This window comes from Cetorhinus maximus, unplaced genomic scaffold (assembly GCF_964194155.1).
Source record: "Cetorhinus maximus unplaced genomic scaffold, sCetMax3.hap1.1 HAP1_SCAFFOLD_868, whole genome shotgun sequence".
NCBI lineage: Eukaryota > Metazoa > Chordata > Chondrichthyes > Lamniformes > Cetorhinidae > Cetorhinus > Cetorhinus maximus.
The window spans coordinates 127,465-153,548 of record NW_027596810.1 but is presented as its reverse complement, the minus strand read 5'-3'; the positions used below and the strand labels follow the sequence as shown (position 1 = coordinate 153,548).

The 26,084-nt window shown below is 49.5% G+C and overlaps 1 protein-coding gene across 1 annotated transcript; it reads right to left on the bottom strand.

The window, feature by feature from the left end:
• Positions 1 to 169: 169 nt before the first annotated feature.
• LOC144674959 (tapasin-like) lies at positions 170 to 22,937 on the bottom strand (the record flags this gene model as incomplete). Its single annotated transcript, XM_078536050.1, has 4 exons — positions 22,766 to 22,937; positions 12,383 to 12,601; positions 7,533 to 7,805; positions 170 to 511 (listed from the first exon to the last, which is right to left on the bottom strand). Coding segments are annotated over exons 1-4 (904 nt in total), but the record flags the coding sequence as incomplete, so codon positions are not given.
• Positions 22,938 to 26,084: the final 3,147 nt, after the last annotated feature.

The following is a 26,084-nucleotide window of genomic DNA, read 5'->3' as shown; positions in this document are numbered from 1 at the left end:
AAGGGCCTCCGCGTGTGCTATGAACATCTTTTGTTCTACTGCCTGTTAGGCATTTCCTGTCGCATTTTCCTTGCCCACATCTCGGAGAGCACCCTTCTTGTTATCCACTTTCCACCTGCAGTACTGGAGATCTAACAGGATCTATTCACAATCGGCCTGTTGACTATACCTGCGACATCGAGGTCAATGGACTGCTGTGCGTGCAGGTTGGGCATATAAACTGTACAGATGTAGCTTCCTTCGTGCCTCACGTCAACATTGCGAATCAGGAGTGAGGCGTTTCCGTGACTGTGGATCTCGTAGAAGAACATTTCAGTCCCTTCCTCCGCCATGTCCACCCGGTCTTGGGCCCCATTGTACGCGTACACCAGGTGCCCGCTGCCCTTAAACTGATAGCGCCACTCCACCGCGAAGCCAGTCTTCCTGTCCATGGCGAAGCCACAATCCAGCAGCACATCCCGTTTCAGTTCCGTCTTCAGAGATGGTGTGCGGGTGAAAACATTCAGGACAACTGTGAAAGAAAGGTCAGAGCTAGAAGCATGGAACTCATGGAGAGAACGACTGACGTTTAGTTGGCGTCTTCCACAACTTCAGCATGGCCCAAAGTGCTTTACAGCCAATGGAGTCCTTTGAAAATATAGTCACGATTTTGGCTCAGTGAATTGAAAGGTTGTATTTCAAACCCTGCTCCAGGACTTGAGCACAGCAATCGAGCGCAGCGCTGATGGACTGCGGTACTGTTGGAGGTGCCATCTTTCAATGGGATTGAGGCCCTGCCTGACCTCTCAGATGGACACAGACAATCCCACAGCCACTATTTCGACGAAAATCAGGAGGGAGCCTGTGTCCTGGATGATTTTTATCCCTCAATCAACGTCACAAAAAATAGACTGTCTAGTTATTATCACACGGCGGTTTGTTTATTCACACTCCCCTTCTCTTTCTCCAGCACATTCTTTTTTTTGCTTTCAAGTGTTTATCCCATTCCCTTATGAAAATTACTATTGAACCTGCATCCAGCACCCTTTCAGATAGCTCGCTGCGTTAAAATAAAACTTAACATTCCTCCTCCCCTCTCTGCTTCTTTTGGCAAGGGAACAGCAGCATAGACCAGAGGTCCGGAATAATGCAGAGACATGAGTTCAAAACCCCACCAATTAATTATCTAATATCTGGAACAAAATGTTAGTCTCAGTCACAATAAATGTTGTAAAAGCCCATCAGGTTCACGGTTGCCCTTTCGGGAAGGAAATCTGTCATTGTGACCCGGTCCGGCCTACATGTGACTCCAGACCCACAGCAATGTCCCCTAATTGCCCCTCTGAAATGCCCCAACATGTCACTCAGTTCAAGGGCAATTAGGGCAATGAATGTTGGTCTTGCCAGTGATGCCCACATCCCATGAATGAATTAAAAAAATTATAAGAACATAAGGATTGGGAGCATGAGTAGGCCATTCGGCCCCTCGAGCCTGATCCACAATTCTACGAGATCACAGCTGATCTGATTGTGGTCTTAACTCCTTTCCTGTCTGCTCCCCATAACCCTTCACTCCCTGGTCGATCAAAATTCTGTCCAACTCAGCCTCGAATATATTCAATGAGCCAGCCTCCAGCGCTCGATGGGGGAGAGAGTACCAAACACAAACGACTCCCTGAGAGAAAAGATTCCTCCTTACTTCCACCTTAAATGGGAAGGCCTCACATTTTTAAACTGTGCCTCCTAGTGCAGAGTCCCCCCCAACAAGAGGAAACATCCTCTCATGCACCTGCCCTGTCAAACCTCCTCAAAACCTTATGTTTCAATAAAATCACCTCTTAGTTGTTTAGTATTAAAGAACTTCAGTAATGCTGAAAAAAGGGACAGTTTTTGTTGAAGCTTTTGGTCTTGCACTCATCAGGACAATTCGCAAGAAATGCCAATGTCACCATCAACTGGTGCATTCTCCATGGCAACGCCTCTACCAATCAGAATCCACTTACCGACCAATCAGCATTCTCTTTTCATGCAGTATAAATTTGTTGTTTTCTCCTGACATCCTCTTGCGAATTGTCCTGATGAGTGCAACACAAAAAGCTTCGACAAATAAAATGTCTGTTTTCAGCAATACTCAAAATCACCTCTCTTTCTTCTAAACTCCATTGAGTAGAGGCCCAAACTACTCAATCTTTCTTCAAAGGACAACCCTTTCAACCCAGGAATCAGCCTGGTTAACCTTCTCTGAACTGCCTCCAAAGCAAGTATTTTTAAGTAAGGAGGCTAAAATTGCAGGCAGTACTCTAGGTGCAGTCTCAACCAATGTCCTGTAAAGCTGTGGCAAGACTTGCCTACTTTCATATCATGAAAACTGAAAGTGAGGAAAAACTCAGCAGGTCTGGCAGCATTAGTGGAGACAGAGACAGAGTTAAGAACATAAGAACTAGGAGCAGGAGTAGGCCATTCAGCCCCTCGAGCCTGCCCTGCCATTCATTACGATCATGGCTGATCTCATTTCGGCCTCAACTCCAATTTCCCGCCCTCTCCCCATAACCTTTCAACCCGTTACTAATTAAAAATCTGTCTATCTCCTCCTTAAATTTATTCAGCGTCCCAGCATTCACTGCACTCTGAGGTAGCGAATTCCACAGATTCACAACCCTTTGAGAAAAGTAATTCCTCCTCATCTCTGATTTAAATCTATCACCCCTTAGCCTAAAACTATGGCCTCTCGTTCTAGAATGCCCCACAAGGGGAAACATCCGCTCCACGTCTACTTTGTCTATCCCCTTTAGCATCTTATATACCTCAATTAGATCTCCTCTCAACCTTCTAAACTCTAGTGAGTATAGGCCTAAACTGCTCAATCTCTCCTCATAAGACAAGCCCCACATCTCTGGAATCAATCTAGTGAACCTCTTCTGAACCACCTCCAGTGCAACTACATCCTTCCTCAAGTAAGGGGACCAAAACTGTGCACAGTACTCCAGGTGCAGTCTCACCAATGCCTTGTACATTTGCAACAAAACTTCCCTATTTTTATACTCTATTCCTTTAGCAATAAATGCCAAAATTCCATTTGCCTTCCTTATTACCTGCTGTACCTGCATACTAGCTTTCAGCGATTCATGCACGAGGACGCCCAGATCCCTCTGCACTGAAGCATTCTGAAGTTTCTCTCCATTTAAATAATAAGTCGCCTTTTTATTCTTCTGACCAAAATGGATAACCGCACACTTATCCACGTTAAACTCCATCTGCCAGATTTTGGCCCATTCACCTAACCTGTCCATATCCATTTGTAAATTTCTTATTTCTTCATTGCAACTTACTTTCCCACCTATTTTAACATTTTGAGTCCAGTACAACTATTCTTTGGAACAGTCCCCTACTTTTGTACTCCTATCCCTTGCATTAAAGGCTAACATTCAATTTGCCTTCCTAATTACTTGCTAAAACTTGTGACTCATTCATGAGCACACGCAGATCCCTGGCTTTTCCCTTCTTTCTGTCAAAGTGCATAACCTCACATTTTCCCACATTTTATTCCATCTGCCAAGTTTTTGCCCACTCACTTAACCTGTCTATATTCCTCTGCAGACTCTTTGTATCCTCCTTACAACTTATTTTCCTCCATCTCTTTGTATTGTCATCAAATTTGGCTACAATATACTGGGTCCCTTCACCCAGGTCATTAATATCGATTGTAAATAGTCAAGGCCCCAGCACAGATCCCTGGGGAACTCCACTGAAAATGACCCTCTCTGTTGGCTGCTCATTATCCATTTCCCCACGCTATTACATTATCCCCAACACCATAAGCTCCTATAATAAAATAAAAGCAAAATATTGCGTATGCTGGAAACCTGAACCAGAAACAAAAATTGCTGGAAAAACTCAGCAGGTCCGACAGCGTCTGTGGAGAGGAAGGCAGAGTTAACGTTTCTAGTCTGAATGACTCTTCTTCAGGACTGACTCCGATTTTATCCTTTTATGCGGCACCTTATCAGGTGCCTTTGGAAATCCAAGTACATCACATTCACTGGTTCCCCTTTATCCAACCAGTCTGCTACAGCCTCAAAGGGCTCTAATACATTTTTCAAACACGCTTTCCCTTTCACAAAAACATATTGAGTCTGCCTTAATGTATTTTCTATTTTTTCATGGGATGTAGGCGTTGCTGGCAAGGTCAGCATTTATTGCCCATCCCTAATTGCCCTTGAGCGGCTGACGAGGGTCTGCTGTGGGTCTGGAGTCACATGTAGGCCAGATTAGGTAAGGATGGCAGATTTCCCTCCCTAAAGGGAACCAGATGGGTTTTTTTACGACAATTGACAATGTTTTCCTGGTCACCATTACTGAGACTAGCTTTCAATTCCAGGTTTATTACTTGAATACAAATTCTACCAGCTGCCATGATGGGATTTGAACCCTTCTCCCCAGAGCATTAACCTGGGCCGCTGGATTACTAGTCCCGTGACAATACCACTATGCCTTAATAATGGATTCCAGCATTTTCCTAATGACAGGTGCCTTTAGTTCCCTGCTTTCTGCCTCCTTCCTTTCTTAAACAACCTGCCTGCTGCAGATGTATCTGTCCTTGTGGAGACAAAGTCTGAAGTCCCGCCTTCACATTGAGGATCCCCTCCATCGTATTGTGTGGCACTACCACCGTGCTAAATGGGATAGAGTTTAAACAGATCTAGCAACTCAAAACTGGGCAACCATGAGGTGCTGTGGGCCATCAGCAGCAGCAGAATTGTACTCGAACACAATCTGTAACCTCATGGCCTGGTATATCCCCCCCTCTACCATTACCATCAAGCCAGGGATCAACCCTGGTTCAATGAAGAGTGCAGGAGGGCATGCCAGGAGCAGCACCAGGCACACCTAAACATGAGGTGTCAATCTGGTGAAGCTATACCACAGGACTACTTGCATGCCAAACAGCATAAGTAGCAAGTGATAGACAGAACTAAGTGATCCCACAACCAACGGATCAGATCTAAGCTCTGCAGTCCTGCCACATCCAGTTATGAATGGTGGAGGACAATTAAACAGCTCACTGGAGGGGGAGGCTCCACAAATATCCCCATCCTCGAAGATGGGGGAGACCAGCACCTCAGTGCAAAAGATAAGGCTGAAACATTTGTAACAATCTTCAACCAGAAGTGCTGAGTGGATGATCCAACTTGGCCTCCTCCAGTGGTCCCCAGAATCACAGATGCCAGTCTTCAGCCAATTCAATTCACTCCAGGTGATATCAAGAAACAGCTGAAGGCACTGGATACTGCAAAGGCTAAGGGCCCTGACAATATTCCAGCAATAGTGCTGAAGACTTGTGCTCCAGAACTTGCCGTGCCCCTAGCCAAGCTGTTCCAGTACAGCTACAACACTGGCATCTACCCGGCTATGTGGAAAATTGCCCGGGTATGTCCTGTACACAAAAAGCCGGACAAATCCAACCCGGCCACTTACTGTCCCATTTGTCTACTCTCCATCATCAGTAAAGTAATGGAAGGGGTCATCAACAGTGCTATCAAGTGGCACTTGCTCAGCAATAACCTGCTCACTGACGCCCAGTTTGGGTTCTGCCAGGGCCACCCAGCTCCTGACCTCATTACAGCCTTGGTTCAAACATGGACAAAAGAGCTGAACTCCCGAGGTGAGGTGAGAGTGACTGCCCTTGACATCAAGGCTGCATTTGACCGAGTGTGGCATCAAGGAGCCCGAGCAAAACTGGTGTCAATGGGAATCAGGGGGAAAACTCTCCACTGGTTGGAGTCATACCTAGCACAAAGGAATATGGTTGTGGTTGTTGGAGGTCAGTTATCTCAGCTCCAGGACATCACTGGAGTTCATGAGGGTAGTGTCCTTGGCCCAACCATCTTCAGCTGCTTCATCAATAACCTTCCTTCCAACATAAAGTCAGAAGTGGGGATGTTCACTGATGATTGCACAATGTTCAGCACCATTCGCAACTCCTCAGATACTGAAGCAGTCCATGTCCAAATGGAGCAAGACCTGGACAATATCCAGGCTTGGACTGACAAGTGGCAAGTAACATTCGTGCCACACAAGTGTCAGGCAATGACCATCTCCAACAAGAGAGAATCTAACCATCACCCCTTGACATTCAATGGCATTCCCATCGCTGAATCCCCCATTATCAACACCCTGGGGGTTACCATTGACCAGAAACTGAACTGGACCAGCCATATAAATCCTGTGGCTACAAGAGCAGGTCAGAGGCTAGGAATCCAGTGATGAGTAACTCACCTCCTGACTCCCCAAAGCCTGTCCACCATCTACAAGGCACAAGTCAGGAGTGTGATGGAATACTCCCAACTTGCCTGGATGAGTGCAGCTCCCATAACACTCAAAAAGTTTGACACCGTCCAGGACAAAGCAGCCCCGCTTGATTGGCACCCCATCCACAAACATTCACTCCCTCCACCACCGACGCACAGTAGCAGCAGTGTGTGTACCATCTACAAGATGCCCTGCAGGAATTCACCAAGGCTCCTTCGACAGCACCTTTCAAACCCCTGACTGCTACCATCTAGAATGACAAGGGCAGCAGATAGATGGGAACACCACCACCTGGAAATTCCCCTCCAAGTCACTCACCATCCTGACTTGGAAATATATCGGCCGTTCCTTCACTGTCGCTGGGTCAAAATCCTGGAACTCCCTCCCTAACAGCACTGTGGATGTACCTACACCACAGGGACTGCAGCGGTTCAAGAAGGCAGCTCACCACCACCTTCTCAAGGGCAATTAGGGATGGGCAATAAATGCTGGCCCAGCCAGCGATGCTACATGAATTTTACAAAATGCAGTCCATCGGGTCCAGGGAGCTTGTCAGCGTCTCATGATCTCGATTATTTTATGTTGTTCGTTCCCCTTTGCCCCTTAATTTTCTGCTGTTATTATGGGGTCCTTTTAGTGTCTTCTATCACGAAGACAGATACAAAGCCTCTGCTACATCCTTGTTTGCAATTATTAATTCCCCAGTCTCATCCTCTAAGGAACCAATACTCACTTTAGCTACTCTCTTCCTTTTTATATCCTTGTAGAAGCTCCTACTGTCTGCTTTTATATTTCTTGCTAATTACCTTGCTAATCTGTGCTCTCTGGTTACAAATCCTCTTGCCACTAGAAATATCTATTCTTTAAACTCCTCATAAAAATCGTAAAAACGGAATAATTGAAGGGAGGGAATGACATAGCATCAGGTTACTTCGGAATGTAGGAATTGCTGGATATGCACCAGGAAGGCTCATCTCGTTCACTTTCTACCAGGATTGTCGCATGTTACAAAGATAATGGAATTGTTAATTAATCATAGCAATCAATCTCTATCAATTAATCTACAACAGGCCCAAACAGTGATGGGCAGCTTGAGGAACTCTTAAGTCCAATGTCACTGTCCCTGCTAATTATGATGTATGCTGAGTAAGAGCAGGACATTGAACGGAGTTGGGCCAGATATTGGGCCAGAGTTGGGTTAGATATAGGAGGCCCAGTCAGCGGGAACCCTCGGTTCACAATACCTGATGTCTGTTGTGGGGAGGTGTCCTCTGCTCCTCTGGGGCCCGAGGTGACCCGATGGACACTGGCCACACTGAATGAATGATCAGAAGTCTGAAGGTGGCTGCAAAACCAGGTGCTGGAGTGGTAGGCAGGTGTCCTCTCATCCTTAGTCAGGTGAGTGGCCCAGATCACACTGGAATCTTGGGGGGCATACCTATTAATCTCACAGTGCGGCTTTTTACTTGGATGTCTAGGCTGTTTGAAACCGGGGTGAGCGGTGATTCTTGAATCATCTGTTCAGTGAAAAAGAGGTAGAGAAGAGGAAAACAAGTACATGAATTAATGGGGTAATTGTACATTTCACTACAAGAAACATTCCGTGTCAGACGGGAGGGTCACATTGGTGCACTAACAGCATTCTTCTGAGGTCAGGAATTACACTGCATGGCTGTTGCACAGAACAGGAAGGGAAGGTACTCCATACTTAACTAACCCATGCTAGGAAAGGCAAGGGTGGAGATAGCAGGGGCGCTGGCAATAATTTTCAATACCTCTCTGGCCACAGGAGAGGTGCCAGAGGACTGGAGGACAGCCAATGTTCAAGAAGGGAGGAAGGGATAAACCAGGGAACTACAGGCCAGTCAGTCTAACCTCAGTGGTGGGGAAACTATTAGAAGCAATTCTGAGGGACAGAATTAATCTACACTTGGAGAGGCAGGGATTAATCAAGGACAGTCAGCATGGTTTTGTTAAGGGGAGGTCATGTCTGACCAATTTAATTGAATTTTTCGAGGAGGTGACCAGGTGTGTAGATGTGAGCAATGCATTTGACGTAGTCTACTTGGACTTCAGCAAGGCTTTTGATAAGGTCCCACATGGGAGACTGATAACAAAGGTAAGAGCCCATGGGATCCAAGGCATTTGGCAAATTGGATCCAGAATTGGCTGAGTGGCAGGAAGCAGAGGGTGATGGTCGAGGGGTGTTTTTGTGACTGGATACCTGTGTCCAGTGGGGTTTCACAGGGACCGGTGTTGTGTCCCTTGCTGTTTGTGGTATATATAAACAATTTAGACTTGAATGTAGGTGGGTTGATCAGTAAGTTCATGGATGACATGAAAATTGGTGGGGTGGTAAATAGTGAGGAGGATAGCCTTAGATTACGGGAGGATATAGACGGGCTGGTCAGATGGGCTGATCGGTGGCAAATGGAATTTAATCCGGATAAGTGTGAGGTGATGCACTTGGGCAGGGCAAACAAGGCACGGGAATACACGATGAATGGTAGGACCCTGGGAAGTACTGAGGATCAGAGGGACCTTGGTGTACATGTCCACCGGTCCCTTAAGGTAGCGGGACAGGTAGATAAGGCGGTTAAGATGGCATATGGGATACTTGCCTTTATTAGCCAAGGCATAGAATATAAGAGCAGGGAGGTTATGCTGGACTGTATAAAACGCTGGTTAGGCCACAGCTAGAGTATTGTGTGCAGTTCTGGAATCCGCATTATAGGAAGGAAGTGATTGCACTAGAGAGAGTGCAGAGGAGAGTTACCAGGATGTTGCCTGGGCTGGAGAGTTTTAGTTATGGAGGAGAGATTGGATAGACTAGGGTTATTTTCTCTGGAGCAGAGGAGATTGAGGGGGGACATGATTGAGGTGTATAAAATTGTGAGGGGCACAGATAGGGTAGACAGGAAGGAACTTTTCCCCTTGGTGGAGGGATCAATAACCAGGGGGCATAGATTTAAGGTAAGGGGCAGGAGGTTTAGAGGGGATGTGAGGAAGAATTTTTTCATCCAGAGGGTGGTGGGAATCTGGAACTCACTGCCTGAAAGGGTGGTAGAGGCAGAAACCTTCATAACATTTAAGAAGTATTTGGATGTGCACTTGCGATGCCACATGGCATACAAGGCTATGGGGCTAGTGCTGGAAAATGGGATTAGAATAGTTAGGTACTTGTTTGACCGGCGCAGGCTCGATGGGCCGAAGGGCCTTTTTCTGTGCTATAGACCTCTATGACTCTATAACCAAGTGAAGGAATCTCAACCATGCCTTCAGATTGCCATGTTAAATTGTGTGAGTGTGCGTGTGTGAGAGTGTGTGGGGGTATGTGTGGGTGTGTGTGTGTGTGAGAGAGTGTCAGTGTGAGTGTGTGTGTGAGAGTGTGTGTGACAGTGTGTGGGTGTATGTGTGGGGGGGTGTGTGTGTGTCTGTGTGTGAGTGTGTGGGGGTATGTGTGTGTGTGTGAGAGTGTGTCAGTGTGAGTGTGTGTGTGATTGCGTGTGTGTGTGTGAGAGAGTGTCAGTGTGAGTGTGTGTGTGATTGCGTGTGTGTGTGTGAGAGAGTGTCAGTGTGAGTGTGTGTGTGATTGCGTGTGTGTGTGTGTGTGTGAGAGTGTGTGTGTGTGAGAGAGTGTGCGGGGGTATGTGTGGGTGTGTGTGTGTGTGCGAGAGTGTCAGTGTGACTGTGTGATTGCGTGTGTGCGTGTGAGTGTGTGAGAGTGTGTGGGGGTATGTGTGTGTGTGTGTGTGTGTGAGTGTCAGTGTGAGTGTGTGTGTGATTGCGTGTGAGTGTGTGCGTGTGTGTGTGTGTGTGTGTGTCAGTGTGAGTGATTGCGTGTGTGTGAGAGAGTGTCAGTGTGAGTGTGTGTGATTGCGTGTGTGTGTGTGAGTGTGTGTGTGCGTGTGTGAGAGTGTGTGGGGGTATGTGTGGGTGTGTGTGTGTGTGAGAGAGTGTTAGTGTGAGAGTGTGTGTGATTGCGTATGTGCGTGTGTGTGTGTGAGTGTGTGTGGGGGTATGTGTGTGTGTGTGTGTGAGAGAGAGTGTCAGTGTGAGTGTTTGTATGATTGCGTGTGTGTGTGTGTGAGTGTGTGAGAGTGTGTGTGTGAGAGTGTGTGGGGTATGTGTGTGTGTGTGTGTGTGTGAGAGAGTGTCAGTGTGAGTGTGTGTGTGAGAGTGTGTGTGTGTGTGAGAGTGTGTGGGGGTATGTGTGTGTGTGAGAGAGTGTGTGGGGGTATATGTGTGTGTGTGTGTGTGAGAGAGTGTCAGTGTGAGTGTGTGTGTGATTGCGTGTGTGTGTGTGTGAGTGTGTGAGAGTGTGTGTGTGAGAGTGTGTGGCGGTATGTGTGTGTGTGTGTGTGAGAGAGTGTCAGTGTGAATGTGTGTGTGATTGCGTGTGTGCGTGTGAGTGTGTGTGTGAGTGTGTGTGGGGGTATGTGTGTGTGTGTGTGAGAGAGTGTCAGTGTGAGTGTGTGTGTGATTGCGTGTGTGTGTGTGTGTGAGTGTGTGAGAGTGTGTGTGTGAGAGTGTGTGGGGGTATGTGTGTGTGTGTGTGTGAGAGAGTGTCAGTGTGAGTGTGTGTGTGATTGCGTGTGTGCGTGTGAGTGTGTGTGTGAGAGTGTGTGGGGGTATGTGTGTGTGTGTGTGTGTGAGAGAGTGTCAGTGTGAGTGTGTGTGTGATTGCGTGTGTGTGTGTGGGAGTGTGTGGGGGTATGTGTGTGTGTGAGAGAGTGTCAGTGTGAGTGTGTGTGTGATTGCGTGTGCGTGTGAGAATGTGTGTGTGTGTGAGAGAGTGTCAGTGTGAGAGAGAGGGAGGGAGAGAGATCATGGCTGATTCTATCAAGCTTGCTTCACAGGTGTGCAGAAGATGTGTGAAATATTTACAAAAATCTTTACTTGAGGAGAGACGTACTTGCACTGGAGGCATTTCAGAGAAGATTCACTCGATTGATTCTTTGGATGAATGAGTTTGTCTTACCAGGAAATGTTGAGCAGGTCATTGGAGTATCGAAGAATGAGAGATTCTGAGGGGATTGACAGGGTGGATGACAAGAGGATGCTTCCCCTTGTGGGGGATTCTAGGGTTAGGGGGCACAGTTTCAAAATCAGAGATCGCCCATAGAAGACGGAGATGAGGAGGAATCTTTTCTTTCAAAGGATCATTAATCTTTAGCATTCTCTTTCACAGAGAGCAGTGGAGGTTGGGTTATTGAACATATTCGAGGCTGAGTTAGGGAGATTTTTGATCGACGAGGGAGTTGAGGGTTATGAGTGGGGGGCAGCCAGGAATTTGGAGTTAAAGCCACAATCAGATCTTATTGAATGGCGGAGCAGGCTCGAGGGGCCGAATGGCCACCTTCTGCTTCTGGTTCTGATGGTCAGTGGTTCAGTGTCATCTCACTTTGATGAAGCAAGAAGCTATATTGTCTGAACAGGGAGGGTTGCTTTTATCAATCTGCTTAAACATTGTTTTACTGTCCGATTAATACACACATCGTATGGTTTAACTGTCTATTTAAAAAAGTTTTAAGAGTTCCTCATTAGTTCCTGCGGCGCAACATGTCATTAGGAGGGGAAAATACATGACAGGGCTAGAGCAATCCTGCAACGCCCCACATCTGGAGAAGGAATGCACTTAGACGATAAGGAGGTAATAATCCCTCAGTTAGATCGAGGGCCTTTAGCTTACTCCAATTGTATTAGCCACTTGAGGTTGCTTGTCCTCTCTGAGGAACTCTCCATTGGTGCAATGATTTCATTGGTAGTTGTGACAAGAGTCACACAGTATGTCGTTTCAGGTTCGGGGAGGAACAAACTAAAGTGTGGACAACTCTTAGCAGTTCATGCTGAGGGAAGCAACAGACTGTCTCGTGCCCTGGGACAAGAGGGTTTAAAGCTACTGTCAAGATCAGGCACGGTCTGGTGTGTCCCAACTTTGATAATTATCAGCTTGCTCGGTCCACGGACACAGTTTGTGAGATAGGAACCCTGTAGGACAGTTGTAGTCGTGCACAAACGATTACTTGATCCAGTCGCTTCTACGTAACAAGCGTTTAGCACTCGATTGGGATTTTGGAATCTCCTGTCTTACCTCTCACATCAAAGAGCATGCCAGGCTTCAGCTCTGAAGCCAGAGCCAGATCCAAGGGCAGTACTTCCTCCTCCCCATTTCGGTAGGGGACTTGGCGAAGGAACAGGAGAGCTGGATCCTGGGCAATGGAGTTGGGGAAGCCGCTCTTTCCACCACCTTCCTCCACAAACCAGCACTCCACCAGCATGCCACGCTCCAACAAACTGTCGAGGCTCATCACTGTGAAGAGAAAGACATGGCGCTTGTCAACATTAGTGAACAGGGTGGCAGTACCTGGAGGACTGGCTACAATTTTGGCCTCTCCACTTAAGGAGGAATGTATTTGCATTGGAGGCAATTCAGAGAAGGTTCACTTGGCTGATTCCTGGGATGAGGAAAGGTTGAGCAGGTTGGGCCTATACTCATTGGAGTTTAGAAGAATGAGAGGGGATCTTATTGAAACATAGAAGGCCCTGTGTGGGTTTCACAGGGTTGATGCTGAGAGGGTGTTTCCCCTCATGGGTAGGGGGGGGGAGGGGATTCTAGAACGAGGGGTACAGTTTCAGAATAAGAGGCCTCCCATTTAAGAGGGAAATGAGGAGGAATCTCTCCTCTCAGAGGGCCGTTAGTGTTTGGAATTCTCTCCCTCAGAGAGCAGCGGAGACTGGGTCACTGAATATATTCAAGGCCGAGTTAGATAGATTTCTGACCGACGAGGGGGTCGAGGGTTATGAGGGGGGCGGTGCAGACAGGAAAGTGGAGTTAAGGCCACAATCAGATCAGCCATGATCTTATTGAATGGAGCAGCAGACCCAAGAGGCCTACTCCTGCTCCTATATTCTTGTGATCTTCTGATCATTGTACCAATTCTAATCTTGAGTCAAAATGATTCCCTTCCTCACCTCCAAAGTTTAGTTTGAGCTTTCATGTGATGCTTCCTCCCTATTGCCAGTGATGGGTACACTCCCAGTGACCAGTCCCGCAACCCTCCGAGATATCTGCGCTCCTCTAATTCTGGCCTATTGTACATCCCGCTTTGAATCACTCCTCTGTGGGCGGCCGTGCCTTCAGTTCCCTGGGCTCCAAGCTCTGGAATTCCCTCCCTAAACCTCTCCGCCTCTCTACCTCACTCTTTGAAAGCTCTCCTGAAAACCACCCTATTTCACCAAGCTCTTGGTCACCTCACATAACATATCCTTATGGGTCTTGGTGTCATATTGTGTTTTATAAAGTTCCTGTGAAAAGCCTTGAGATGTTTTGATATGTTAAGGGCACTATCTATAACGAATATAAGATGTTAGTGCTGTCATCGTCCAGTCACACACCACCTGTACACAGATTTCTGAAGAGAGACATGTTGCAAAAGCCTCAGAAGGGTGTCAATTATCAAACGATCACAACAGTTGATCCTAGTGGGGAAGATGCTGCTGACTGGTTAACACCGAGTCCAATCTCGCACTCTCGAAATTGTCCTGATGGGTGTGAGGTGAAAAACCTTTAGCAGCATGTTCTCCTTTCAGCAATATTCAAGTTCGGTACCGTTTCTACATAAACAAATTAAACATCTTACGTCCTGACTGTCAGTGTTTCGCATTGGAAATCCCATGTCCATTTTATAACGCTAACTCTCCATGTAATCATGTCACGCTCGAATCACGCCTTAATAGTTAAGGTCCAGCACTGCCACCACTGGACGGAGGGTCTCATTACAGGCTGACATGTTAAACACATCCAGAACTGGGAGTAACACTGAGGAATGCCATCATAGGGCATGTTCATCACTTCATTGTGGCCAGATTATGCCCAAAATAACTAGAACGAAATTGTGTGCACTAAACGGTCAATCCCCATTGCTTACATCAGGAGTCCGCAAACTGGCTCAATATGGAGAGCGGGTCCCCGGGGAGTGTGTCAGTATTTACAGGGGGGGTTACCGGAGAGAGTGTCAGTATTTACAGGGGGTCCCCGGGGAGTGTGTCAGTATTTACAGGGGGTCCCCGGGGAGTGTGTCAGTATTTACAGGGGGGGTCCCCGGGGAGTGTGTCAGTATTTACAGGGGGGGTTACCGGCGAGTGTGTCAGTATTTACAGGGGGGGTCCCCGGGGAGTATGTCAGTATTTACAGGGGGGGTTACCGGGCAGTGTGTCAGTATTTACAGGGGGGGTTACCGGGAAGTGTGTCAGTATTTACAGGAAGTGTCCGGGGAGTGTGTCAGTATTTACAGGGGGTCCCCGGGGAGTGTGTCAGTATTTACAGGGGGTCCCCGGGCAGTGTGTCAGTATTTACAGGGGGGGTCCCCGGGGAGTGTGTCAGTATTTACAGGGGGGGTTACCGGCGAGTGTGTCAGTATTTACAGGGGGGGTCCCCGGGGAGTATGTCAGTATTTACAGGGGGGGTTACCGGGAAGTGTGTCAGTATTTACAGGAAGTGTCCGGGGAGTGTGTCAGTATTTACAGGGGGTCCCCGGGGAGTGTGTCAGTATTTACAGGGGGTCCCCGGGGAGTGTGTCAGTATTTACAGGGGGTCCCCGGGGAGTGTGTCAGTATTTACAGGGGGTCCCCGGGGAGTGTGTTAGTATTTACAGGGGGGTCCCCGGGGAGTCTGTCAGTATTTACAGGGAGTCCCCGGGGAGTGTGTCAGTATTTACAGGGAGTCCCCGGGGAGTGTGTCAGTATTTACAGGTGGTCCCGGGGAGTGTGTCAGTATTTACAGGGGGTCCCGGGGAGTGTGTCAGTATTTACAGGGGGTCCCCGGGGAGTGTGTCAGTATTTACAGGGGGGGTTCCCGGGGAGTGTATCAGTATTTACAGGGTGTCCACGGGGAGTATGTCAGTATTTACAGGGGGTCCTCGGGGAGTGTGTCAGTATTTACAGGGGGTCCTGGGGAGTGTGTCAGTATTTACAGGGGGTCCCGGGGAGTGTGTCAGTATTTACAGGGGGTCCCTGGGGAGTGTGTCAGTATTTACAGGGGGTCCTGGGGAGTGTGTCAGTATTTACAGGGGGGTCCGCGGGGAGAGTGTCAGTGTTTACAGGGGGGATTACCGGGGAGTGTGTCAGTATTTACAGGGGATCCCCGGGGAGTGTGTCAGTATTTACAGGGGATCCCCGGGGAGTGTGTCAGTATTTACAGGGGGGGTTACCGGGGAGTGTGTCAGTATTTACAGGGGATCCTCAGGGAGTGTGTCAGTATTTACAGGGGGGTTCCCGGGGAGTGTATCAGTATTTACAGGGTGTCCACGGGGAGGATGTCAGTATTTACAGGGGGGTCCCCGGGGAGTGTGTCAGTATTTACAGGGGATACCCGGGGAGTGTGTCAGTATTTACAGGGGGGTCCCCGGGGAGTGTTTAAGTATTTACAGGGGGGTCCCAGGGAGTGTGTCAGTATTTACAGGGGGTCCCCGGGGAGTGTGTCAGTATTTACGGGGGGGTCCCTGGGGAGTGTGTCAGTATTTACAGGGGGTCCCCGGGGAGTGTGTCAGTATTTACAGGGAGTCCCCGGGGAGTGTGTCAGTATTTACAGGGGGGTCCCCGGGGAGTGTGTCAGTATTTACAGGGGGTCCCTGGGGAGTGTGTCAGTATTTACAAGGGGTCCCCGGGGAGTGTGTCAGTATTTACAGGGAGTCCCCGGGGAGTGTGTCAGTATTTACAGGGGGGGTCCCCGGGGAGTGTGTCAGTATTTACAGGGGGGTCCCCGGGGAGTGTGTCAGTATTTACAGGGGGTCCCCGGGGAGTGTGTCAGTATTTACAGGGGGGTCCCGGGGAGTGTGTCAGTATTTACAGGGTGTCCCGGGGAGTGTGTCAGTATTTACAGGGAGTCCCCGGGGAGTGTGTCAGTATTTACAGGGGGGTCCCCGGGGAGTGTGTCAGTATTTACAGGGGGGGTTACCGGGCAGTGTGTCAGTATTTACAGGGGGTCCCCGGGGAGAGTGTCAGTGTTTCCAAGGGGTCCCCGGGGAGAGTGTCAGTGTTTACAAGGGGTCCCGGGGAGTGTGTCAGTATTTACAGGGGGGGTTACCGGCGAGTGTGTCAGTATTTACAGGGGGGGTTACCGGGCAGTGTGTCAGTATTTACAGGGGGTCCACGGGGAGTATGTCAGTATTTACAGGGGGTCCCGGGGAGTGTGTCAGTATTTACAGGGTGTCCCCGGGGAGTGTGTCAGTATTTACAGGGGGGGTTACCGGGGAGTGTGTCAGTATTTACAGGGAGTCCCCGGGGAGTGTGTCAGTATTTACAGGGTGTCCCCGGGGAGTGTGTCAGTATTTACAAGGGGTCCTGGGGAGTGTGTCAGTATTTACAGGGGGGGTTACCGGGCAGTGTGTCAGTATTTACAGGGGGGGTTACCGGGGGAGTGTGTCAGTATTTACAGGGGGGATTACCGGGGAGTGTGTCAGTATTTACAGGGGGTCCCCGGGGAGTGTGTCAGTATTTACAGGGGGTCCCCGGGGAGTGTGTCGGTATTTACAGGGGGTCCACGGGGAGTATGTCAGTATTTACAGGGTTTCCTGGGGAGTGTGTCAGTATTTACAGGGGGGGTTACCGGGCAGTGTGTCAGTATTTACAAGGGGTCCCGGGGAGTATGTCAGTATTTACAGGGGGGTCCCCGGGGAGTGTGTCAGTATTTACAGGGGGTCCCCGGGGAGTGTGTCAGTATTTACAAGGGGTCCCGGGGAGTATGTCAGTATTTACAGGGGGGTCCCCGGGGAGTGTGTCAGTATTTACAGGGGGGTCCCCGGGGGAGTGTGTCAGTATTTACAGGGGTCTCCGGGGAGTGTGTCAGTATTTACAGGGGGGTCCCCGGGGGAGTGTGTCAGTATTTACAGGGGGTCCCCGGGGAGTGTGTCAGTATTTACAGGGGGTCCCCGGGGAGTGTGTCAGTATTTACAGGGGGTCCCCGGGGAATGTGTCAGTATTTACAGGGGGTCCCCGGGGAGTGTGTCAGTATTTACAGGGGGTCCCGGGGAGTGTGTCAGTATTTACAGGGGGTCCCCGGGGAGTGTGTCAGTATTTACAGGGGGTCCCGGGAAGTGTGTCAGTATTTACAGGGGGGTCCCCGGGGAGTGTGTCAGTATTTACAGGGGGGTCCCCGGGGAGAGTGTCAGTATTTACAGGGGGTCCCCGGGGATTGTGTCAGTATTTACAGGGGTGTCCCCGGGGAGTGTGTCAGTATTTACAGGGGGTCTCCGGGGAGTGTGTCAGTATTTACAGGGGGTCCCTGGGGAGTGTGTCAGTATTTACAGGGGGTCCCTGGGGAGTGTGTCAGTATTTACAGGGGGTCCCCGGGGAGTGTGTCAGTATTTACAGGGGGGGGTCCACGGGGAGTGTGTCAGTATTTACAGGGGGTTACCGGGGAGTGTGTCAGTATTTACAGGGGGTCCCCGGGGAGTGTGTCAGTATTTACAGGGGGTTACCGGGGAGTGTGTCAGTATTTACAGGGGGGTCCCCGGGGAGTGTGTCAGTATTTACAGGGGGTCCCTGGGGAGTGTGTCAGTATTTACAGGGGGTCCCTGGGGAGTGTGTCAGTATTTACAGGGGGTCCCCGGGGAGTGTGTCAGTATTTACAGGGGGGGGTCCACGGGGTGTGTGTCAGTATTTACAGGGGGTTACCGGGGAGTGTGTCAGTATTTACAGGGGGTCCCCGGGGAGTGTGTCAGTATTTACAGGGGGTTACCGGGGAGTGTGTCAGTATTTACAGGGGGGTCCCCGGGGAGTGTGTCAGTATTTACAGGGGGGGGTCCACGGGGAGTGTGTCAGTATTTACAGGGGGTTACCGGGGAGTGTGTCAGTATTTACAGGGGGTTACCGGGGAGTGTGTCAGTATTTACAGGGGGGTCCCCGGGGAGTGTGTCAGTATTTACAGGGGGGGGTCCACGGGGAGTGTGTCAGTATTTACAGGGGGTCCCTGGGAATGTGTCAGTATTTACAGGGGGTCCCCGGGGAGTGTGTCAGTGTTTACAGGGGGTCCCGGGGAGTGTGTCAGTATTTACAGGGGGTCCCCGGGGAGTGTGTCAGTATTTACAGGGGATACCCGGGGAGTGTGTCAGTATTTACAGGGGGTCCACGGGGAGTATGTCAGTATTTACAGGGGGTCCCCGGGGAGTGTGTCAGTATTTACAGGGGGTCCACGGGGAGGATGTCAGTATTTACAGGGGGGGTTACCGGGGAGAGTGTCAGTATTTACAGGGGGTCCCTGGGGAGAGTGTCAGTATTTACAGGGGGGTCCCGGGGAGTGTGTCAGTATTTACAGGGGGGTCCCGGGGAGTGTGTCAGTATTTACAGGGGGTCACCGGGGAGTGTGTCAGTATTTACAGGGGGGGTTACCGGGGAGTGTGTCAGTATTTACAGGGGGTCCCCGGGGAGTGTGTCAGTATTTACAGGGGGTCCCCGGGGCTGTGTCACATTCTTGTTCCAACCATTACATTTAGCTGTGTAATCAGTGTTTATCTGAGGACTAGGGTTGAATGTGAAGGTGTGTGATGAATGTTTTAGCTTCCCACTGCTGTATATTTCTGCCTGTTTTCTAATCTGCTCGGATCCACCGACACTCATTTTTAAAATAAAGTCGCACATCTGGTACTTCAGGAGTAGTTGGCACATTTACTCTTCAAGATTGTAGCTCATGCCCGCACATTATTCCACTGAATATGTTGTATATGAATTCTGGGGAAGGCCAGTCAATTTGTTGCTGTGCTATACCTTGACCTGACCTCCATTTTTGTGTCCTGTCACCTGGAGGATGATATCTGGCAACGGCACAGAGGAGTTGCACTGGGTCAAGTCGCAGTTTAAAATGTCTTATCAAGATCGACCCAACGAGCTGGGACTGTATTCTTTAGAGGAGCGCAGACTATGGGGTGGTCTGACTGAGGGTTATAAAGATGTTGAAGGGAATATATTGACAGTATTCTCCTATTAATTAGTTTCCGGGTTACAATTATAAATGATCAGATCGCCTTTAACTGACTGTGTGAGGCGTGTAGCTCACCCTCCCCTTTAACAAGCTGTTTACACCCGTCGTTTCATTTCACCCTCCCCTTTAAGCAGAATGCCGTTAGTTAGTTGCCGCTCTGGTACTGGCCCGCTGAGGGGTTGTACGTTGTTGCGGCTTTTTTGTTTAATTCCAGCCTCATGACTCTGAAGGAAAGCTCTCGCCAGGCCCTCTGCACTGTTTCACTCGCAGCCTGACTATCCCAGCCTCCGCCTCTCTCGCTGCTCCATCACGGCTCTCTGCGGACTTAGCCGATCGGAACCTGAGGCAGGATGGATGTTTAAACCGGGACTTGCAGCACCCTCAGCCTCAGCCGCAGTGCAAAATTGTGAACATGATGCTTCCACTGAGCACAGAGCTCCATCTAGAGTAACTGGCTTCAGTCGTGGGCATTGCACAGCTGTCAGGAAGCCCTCGAGGGGGTGGTGGGGGTGGGTGGGTGCAGCGTAGGTTCACCAGAATGATGCCAGCACTCAGTGGGTTAAGTCACAAGGGCAGCTGGCTTCCTCCAACAAGGCTTGAGGTGACTAACCCTTGACAGGGTTAGAAGGTTTCTCTTTCGGATCAGGGAAGCAGCTAAAAATCAGCATTGAGGCTGGTGAGGAGTGAAAACAGGAAGTGGTTTCATTTGCACAAAGGGCTCTTTCGAAATCTGAATCTCTCTCTCTCTCCCCACAAAAGATCGTGGATGCTGGGAAGTCAAACAAAACAGAGACTGATAGATCTCTTTGTGAGGTCAAGGTTTTAAACAGAGTTGCCAACTCCGGCTGGATGAATTCCTGGAGGGTTTATCACATGACTTCCTCCCGCCAATAGCCTCCCCCACCCCCCCCCAAACTGCTGTCATTGGTCACACAACATGCCCATCATTGATGTCCTGCCCTCCCGTGGCCAATTGGAAAGCCAATTGCAAAAGCTCTTCCTCAGTCATTCTGGGCAACTCATCAACTGTGGGTCAAAAAGCCTTTTCTTTCCTGTCAGCAGCAGGTTTTATAATTAATGCACAAAACAGTAGAAGGAATTTTTACTTTTTTCTAAACGTCCCTCTGATCTTTCTCCCTGGAAGTGTATTCGTGGTGACCCCAGGGCAATGCTGGTGGGTTGGCAACCCTACAATATCGAGGGATATGAAGCCAAGGCAGACAAAATGGAGTAAAGTTACAGGCCAGCCACGCTTTAACTGAATGACCCAATGGGTCGAATGGCCCTCTCCTGTTCCTAGGTAGTGCTCACAGGATTTAAATCGGTTTAATAAGCAAAAGTTACAGGTTTTCATTATGTATCCACAGATCTGTGCTGCATCAGTCTGAAGTTAGGGGTTATATCATTGCCAGTACTATAAATACAATCCAAGGACAAGCCAGGTTATACTGCAGACTGCCTGATCAGAATACATGTCCTAACATAACCCTGCCTCAAGACTAGAACCTGCAATATACCACCCAGAAAAAAGGCCATTCAGCCCATCTAGACCCTGCCAGCAAGTAAGCTGTCTCTGTGCTCTCAGCTACACAACTAAAAAACTCTTCAGTAAACAGTGAGACTCAGGGCACTTTTCAAAAACAAATTTCAGAGGATATGTGAGCTTCACGTTTATAAGAACATAAGAAATAGGAGCAGGAGTAGACCATTCGGCCCCTCAAGCCTGCCCTGCTATTCAATAAGATCACGGCTGATCTGCCCCAGGCCTCAACGCCTCTTTTGTGCCAACTCCTCATAACCCTCAACTCCTCAACCCTCAACTCCTCATAGCCCTCAACTCCTCATAACCCTCAACTCCTCATAACCCTCAACTCCTCACAACCCTCAACTCCTCATAACCCTCAACTCCTCATAGCCCTCAACTCCTCATAGCCCTCAACTCCTCATAACCCTCAACTCCTCATAACCCTCAACTCCTCACAACCCTCAACTCCTCAACCCTCAACTCCTCATAACCCTCAACTCCTCATAGCCCTCAACTCCTCATAGCCCTCAACTCCTCATAACCCTCAACTCCTCATAACCCTCAACTCCTCACAACCCTCAACTCATCATAGCCCTCAACTCCTCATAACCCTCAACTCCTCATAACCCTCAACTCCTCACAACCCTCAACTCCTCATAACCCTCAACTCCTCATAGCCCTCAACTCCTCATAACCCTCAACTCCTCATAACCCTTAACTCCTCATAACCCTCAACTCCTCATAACCCTCAACTCCTCAGTATTTTAAAAATATATAAGACATAAGACATAGGAGCAGAAATTAGACCATTCGGCCCATCGAGTCTGCTCCACCATTCAATCATGGCTGATAAGTTTCTCAACCCCATTCTCCCGCCTTCTCCCCGTAACCTTTGATCCCCTTACCAATCAAGAACCTATCTATCTCGGTCTTAAATACACTCAATGACCTGGCCTCCACAGCCTTCTGTGGCAATGAATTCCATAGATTCACCACTCTCTGGCTAAAGAGGTTTCTCCTCATCTCTGTTCTAAAAGGTCTTCCCTTTACTCTGAGGCTGTGCCCTCGGGTCCTAGTCTCTCCTACTAATGGAAACATCTTCCCCACGTCCACTCTATCCAGCCTTTCAGTATTCTGTAAGTTTCAATCAGATCCCCCCTCATCCTTCTAAACTCCATCGAGTATAGACCCAGAGTCCTCAAACGTTCCTCATATGTTAAGCCTTTCACTCCTGGGATCATTGTCGTGACCCTCCTCTGGACCCTCTCCAGGGCCAGCACATCCTTCCTGAGATACGGGGCCCAAAATTGCTCACAATATTCTAAATGTGGTCTGACCAGAGCCTTATAAAGGCTCTTATATCTACCTCCTCTTTAAATACTTTCAGTGATCTAGCCTCCACAATTCTCCCTAACTGCCCCTGGACGATGGTGGTGAGCTGCCTTCTTGAATACAGCGGAGTGACTTGCTAGGCTGTTACTGAGGGCAAGTTAAGAGTCAACCACATTGGCTGTGGGCCCAGAGTCACGTGTAGGCCAGACTGGGGTAAGGATGGCAAAGTCCCCCTAAGGGGGCACTAGGGAAGCGGGTGGGTTTTTAACAGCAATCCGCAGTGACCCGATCACCATGACTGACACAGGCTCCGCATGTCATGTCATTCCTGACGGAGGGCTCGAAACGTTAACTCTGTCTTTCCCTCCACAGACGCTATCTGTGCCAGACCTGCTGAGTTCCTCCTGCAATTTCCTGCTTTTGCATTATTTCAGTCCATTGGTGTTGGGATTTTAACAAAAAGAACATCCTTCCCCCTCCTCCCCCTCCAAACCCCAGGATCACTCATCCAGTTACACAAGCAGCTCCTGACAGTGATGAGGCAGAAGCAGGTGGGGCTGTACCACAGACTCTGCCTCCAGACAGACCCCCTGCCACCTGCCCACACAATGAGGGTGAAGAGTAGTTTAGAGGGTGCTTACCAGGGAGTGAGCAGAGGCTGAGGATCAGACACAGCCTGTACACACTGCTGACTGCTTCCATCTCCAGCATCCAGGAGAGACTGAACCCACTCCTCACACAGCTGGGTCCCCCAGCCCAGCCCAGCTCAGCCCAGCCCAGCCCAGGCTCCGGATCGCTGCTGGCTGCACACAGACAGACGCCCTTTCTCGCTTTTACTTTCGCTTCTGTTTCCCGGAAAGCGCTGAAGCGAGAGGCAGGCAGCAGAGACAGACACAGGAGGTGGCTGGGGCTGGTAAGAGACCAGCAGAGACCGACCTGGTACCTGCCCCAACACCCTCAGACCCTGCAAAAAGGACAGCCCTCTCCACCTATCCCCTTCTCCAGGCAAAAAACCCCCCGCGTCCAGAGCTCAGAGCATTGGAAAGGGACTTGTCCTAAAGCTCTTCCTCCCCCCCTCTAACCTTCAACAGGATGGCTTTTCCTGGGAATTCCCCCTACCCCGGTCTGCAAACAACACCAACACTGCTGAGGGAGGGAACCAGAGCAAGAGAGGCTGCTGAATAAACTCCTCTACAGTCAGGACAGGCACTGGGCCAGTACACCTGTGAGGGGCCGAATGGCCCCTCCCTTTGCTGTACTGTCATTTCTATGGCTCCCTCATGACAGAAATCAGACCCCAGGGAGCTGCTTTTTTTTTTAATGAAATTGCAGAGAAGGTGAACATGGAAATGGAAATAAAATTGTTCTAATGAAATTAAATGTAATGAGCATCTCGCTGGGTGGACGCTGAGAGGTTGTTCGGGCTGCTCGGGGAATCGGAAAAACACGGTGGGGGGTGGGTGCTTAGTCTCAGGACAAGGGGGCCGATCATTTCGGACCAAGATGTGCAGAAACTGCTTCACTCAAGGGGTTGTGAGTATCTGAAATTCTCTACCCCCCAAGAGGAGCTGTGGGTGCCCCATGATCGTACTGAATGTCCGAGCAGGCTCAATGGGCCATACGGCCTATTCCTGCTGCTACTCTCTGTGTCCTGGACATCTGCCCCTATCTAAATCTATCAGTAGGTGCAAATGCTCCTTCAGTACTGGCGGCCACTGGCTGATTTGTTTTGTAGGTTTATTGAAGCAGGGAGAGCGTCTCTGTGTATGACTGTCTGTCGCTTCTAGCAAGCTGGACTGATTCTCTTAAATCGGCTGTTAGTGTAGCTATTGGCGCAGTCGGGAGTGCTCAACAAGTGCTGCCCGATCGTCGAATCACATCTAACCGGGTTGAGTACAGCCCGTACACTGCCCACCACAGGAATGTGCTTTCCTTTTTTTCATATTAGGCAGGATACCTGTGCAATTCTTAGGGACCCTCAGTTAAGTGTCCTCACTTGCATTCACATAGCGCCTTGCACGATGTCCCAGAGCACTTTGCAGCCAATGAAGCACAATAGTCACTACCGTAATTAGGGAAACAGGGCAGCCAATTTATGCACAGCAGGATCTCACAAATAGCCATGTGATAAACAAGCTGAGAATCTGTCTCAGGCGTTGGCTGAAGGGTAAATGTTGGCCAGGACATACCAAGAGAATTTCCCTGCTCTTCATTCAACAGTGGCTTTGGGATCTTGTGCATCCATTTCAGAGGCAGCTGGGGCAGATGCCAAAAGGCAGCGCCTCCAATAGTGCAGCACTCCCTCAGTACTGCACTGCAGGAACAGAGTCGACCTGAATTAGGAGCTCAAGTCTCTGAAGTGTATCTTACGACCCTCTGACCCAGAGGTGAGTGTGCTGCTTATCAACTGAACCATGACTGATGCCTGAAACCATGAAATTGAAGAAGGTGCTATTATAGATCCCTATTATCAGCTAACAAACACACACATGGGGAGATGTAATTTTCTTCCTGGACATTAAGAGGTTCATTAACAGGATGGAAACAATTTCTGCCAATGAGCAATGGTCTGCCATTGTTTTTACGCTTTCGTGGGCAGCCCATCCCTAATTACCCCTTGAGAAGGTGATGGTGAGCTGCCTTCTTGAGCCGCTGCAGTCCATGTGGTGTAGGTACACCCACAGTGCTGTTAGGGAGGGAGTTCCAGGATTTTGATCCAGCGACAGTGAAGGAACGGCGATATATTTCCAAGTCAGGATGGTGAGTGACTTGGAGGGGAACTTCCAGGAGGTGGTGTTCCCATCTATCTGCTGTCCTTGTCCTTCTATATGGTAGCGGTTGTGGGTTTGGAAGGTGCTGTCTAAGGAGCCTTGGTGAGTTTCTGCAGTGCATCTTGTAGATGGTACACACACTGCTGCTACTGTGCGTCGGTGGTGGAGGGAGTGAATGTTTGTGGATGTGGTGCCAATCAAGCGGGGCTGCTTTGTCCTGGATGGTGTTGAGCTTCTTGAGTGTTGTGGGAGCTGCACTCATCCAGGCAAGTGGAGAGTATTCCATCACACTCCTGACTTGTAGATGGTGGACAGGCTTTGGGGAGTCAGGAGGTGACTCACCGCTGGATTCTCAGCCTCTGAGCTGCTCTTGTATTTTAATGAAGGGTAAAAGGCCAGCTTCTAACCCTAGAGGTTGTAACAAGTGTTCCTGACCTATTGAGCTGTGATGCCTGGTCAGGGAGGGGAATATGCTTCTGTCTGTCTGATGAAGGGTCAGGCAGCACATTATCACAGAGTTTGCCTACTTCTCCTGACTTGGTCCCTGTGAGTTAAAGACTCCCCTGGAGTCTGCACACACACAAATCTCTGATAATTTTACCCCTGGTGCCTCTGATCTGGGCTGGAGTGGGGGTGATGTATGTGGGGGAGAGAGATCTACAATGAGTTAGCGGCTCCCAGCTCGGGATCTGGTATCTTCAATTGGCCTGACTGCCTTGGGGTAGAGATGAATAAAATATCAGTTAGGGTTCCCACTCCTGATCACTGTCCTTGGGAGTGTGAGGATTCCGGGAGCAGGCGGTAGCTGTAGAGTTAGTACCGGACTAAGCCACTGTCACTCACTGTCGAGGCTTGGACAGGAATAACGATCCCGTATATAAAAAGAGAGAGCGCCGGAAATACTCGACAGGACTGGCAGCATCGGTGGAGAGAGGAACGGAATAACCTTTCCAGTTGAACTTTACACTTCTTGGGAACTGAAGGAAGGTAGAAACTCTCTTGCACAGCCACACCTCCTTCTCCAGCTCTGGCCCATTCCACATGGATTCCAACTGAAGTTCCATCCTTCGTGTTTCGAATCCCACCCGGGATTACTGCCATCTCCGAGACAGACAGTGCTCCTCGGACTGCAGTTCCCTCCGCATCCTGAGACCCACACTCGGGACCATGTGCACACCTCATAGACACG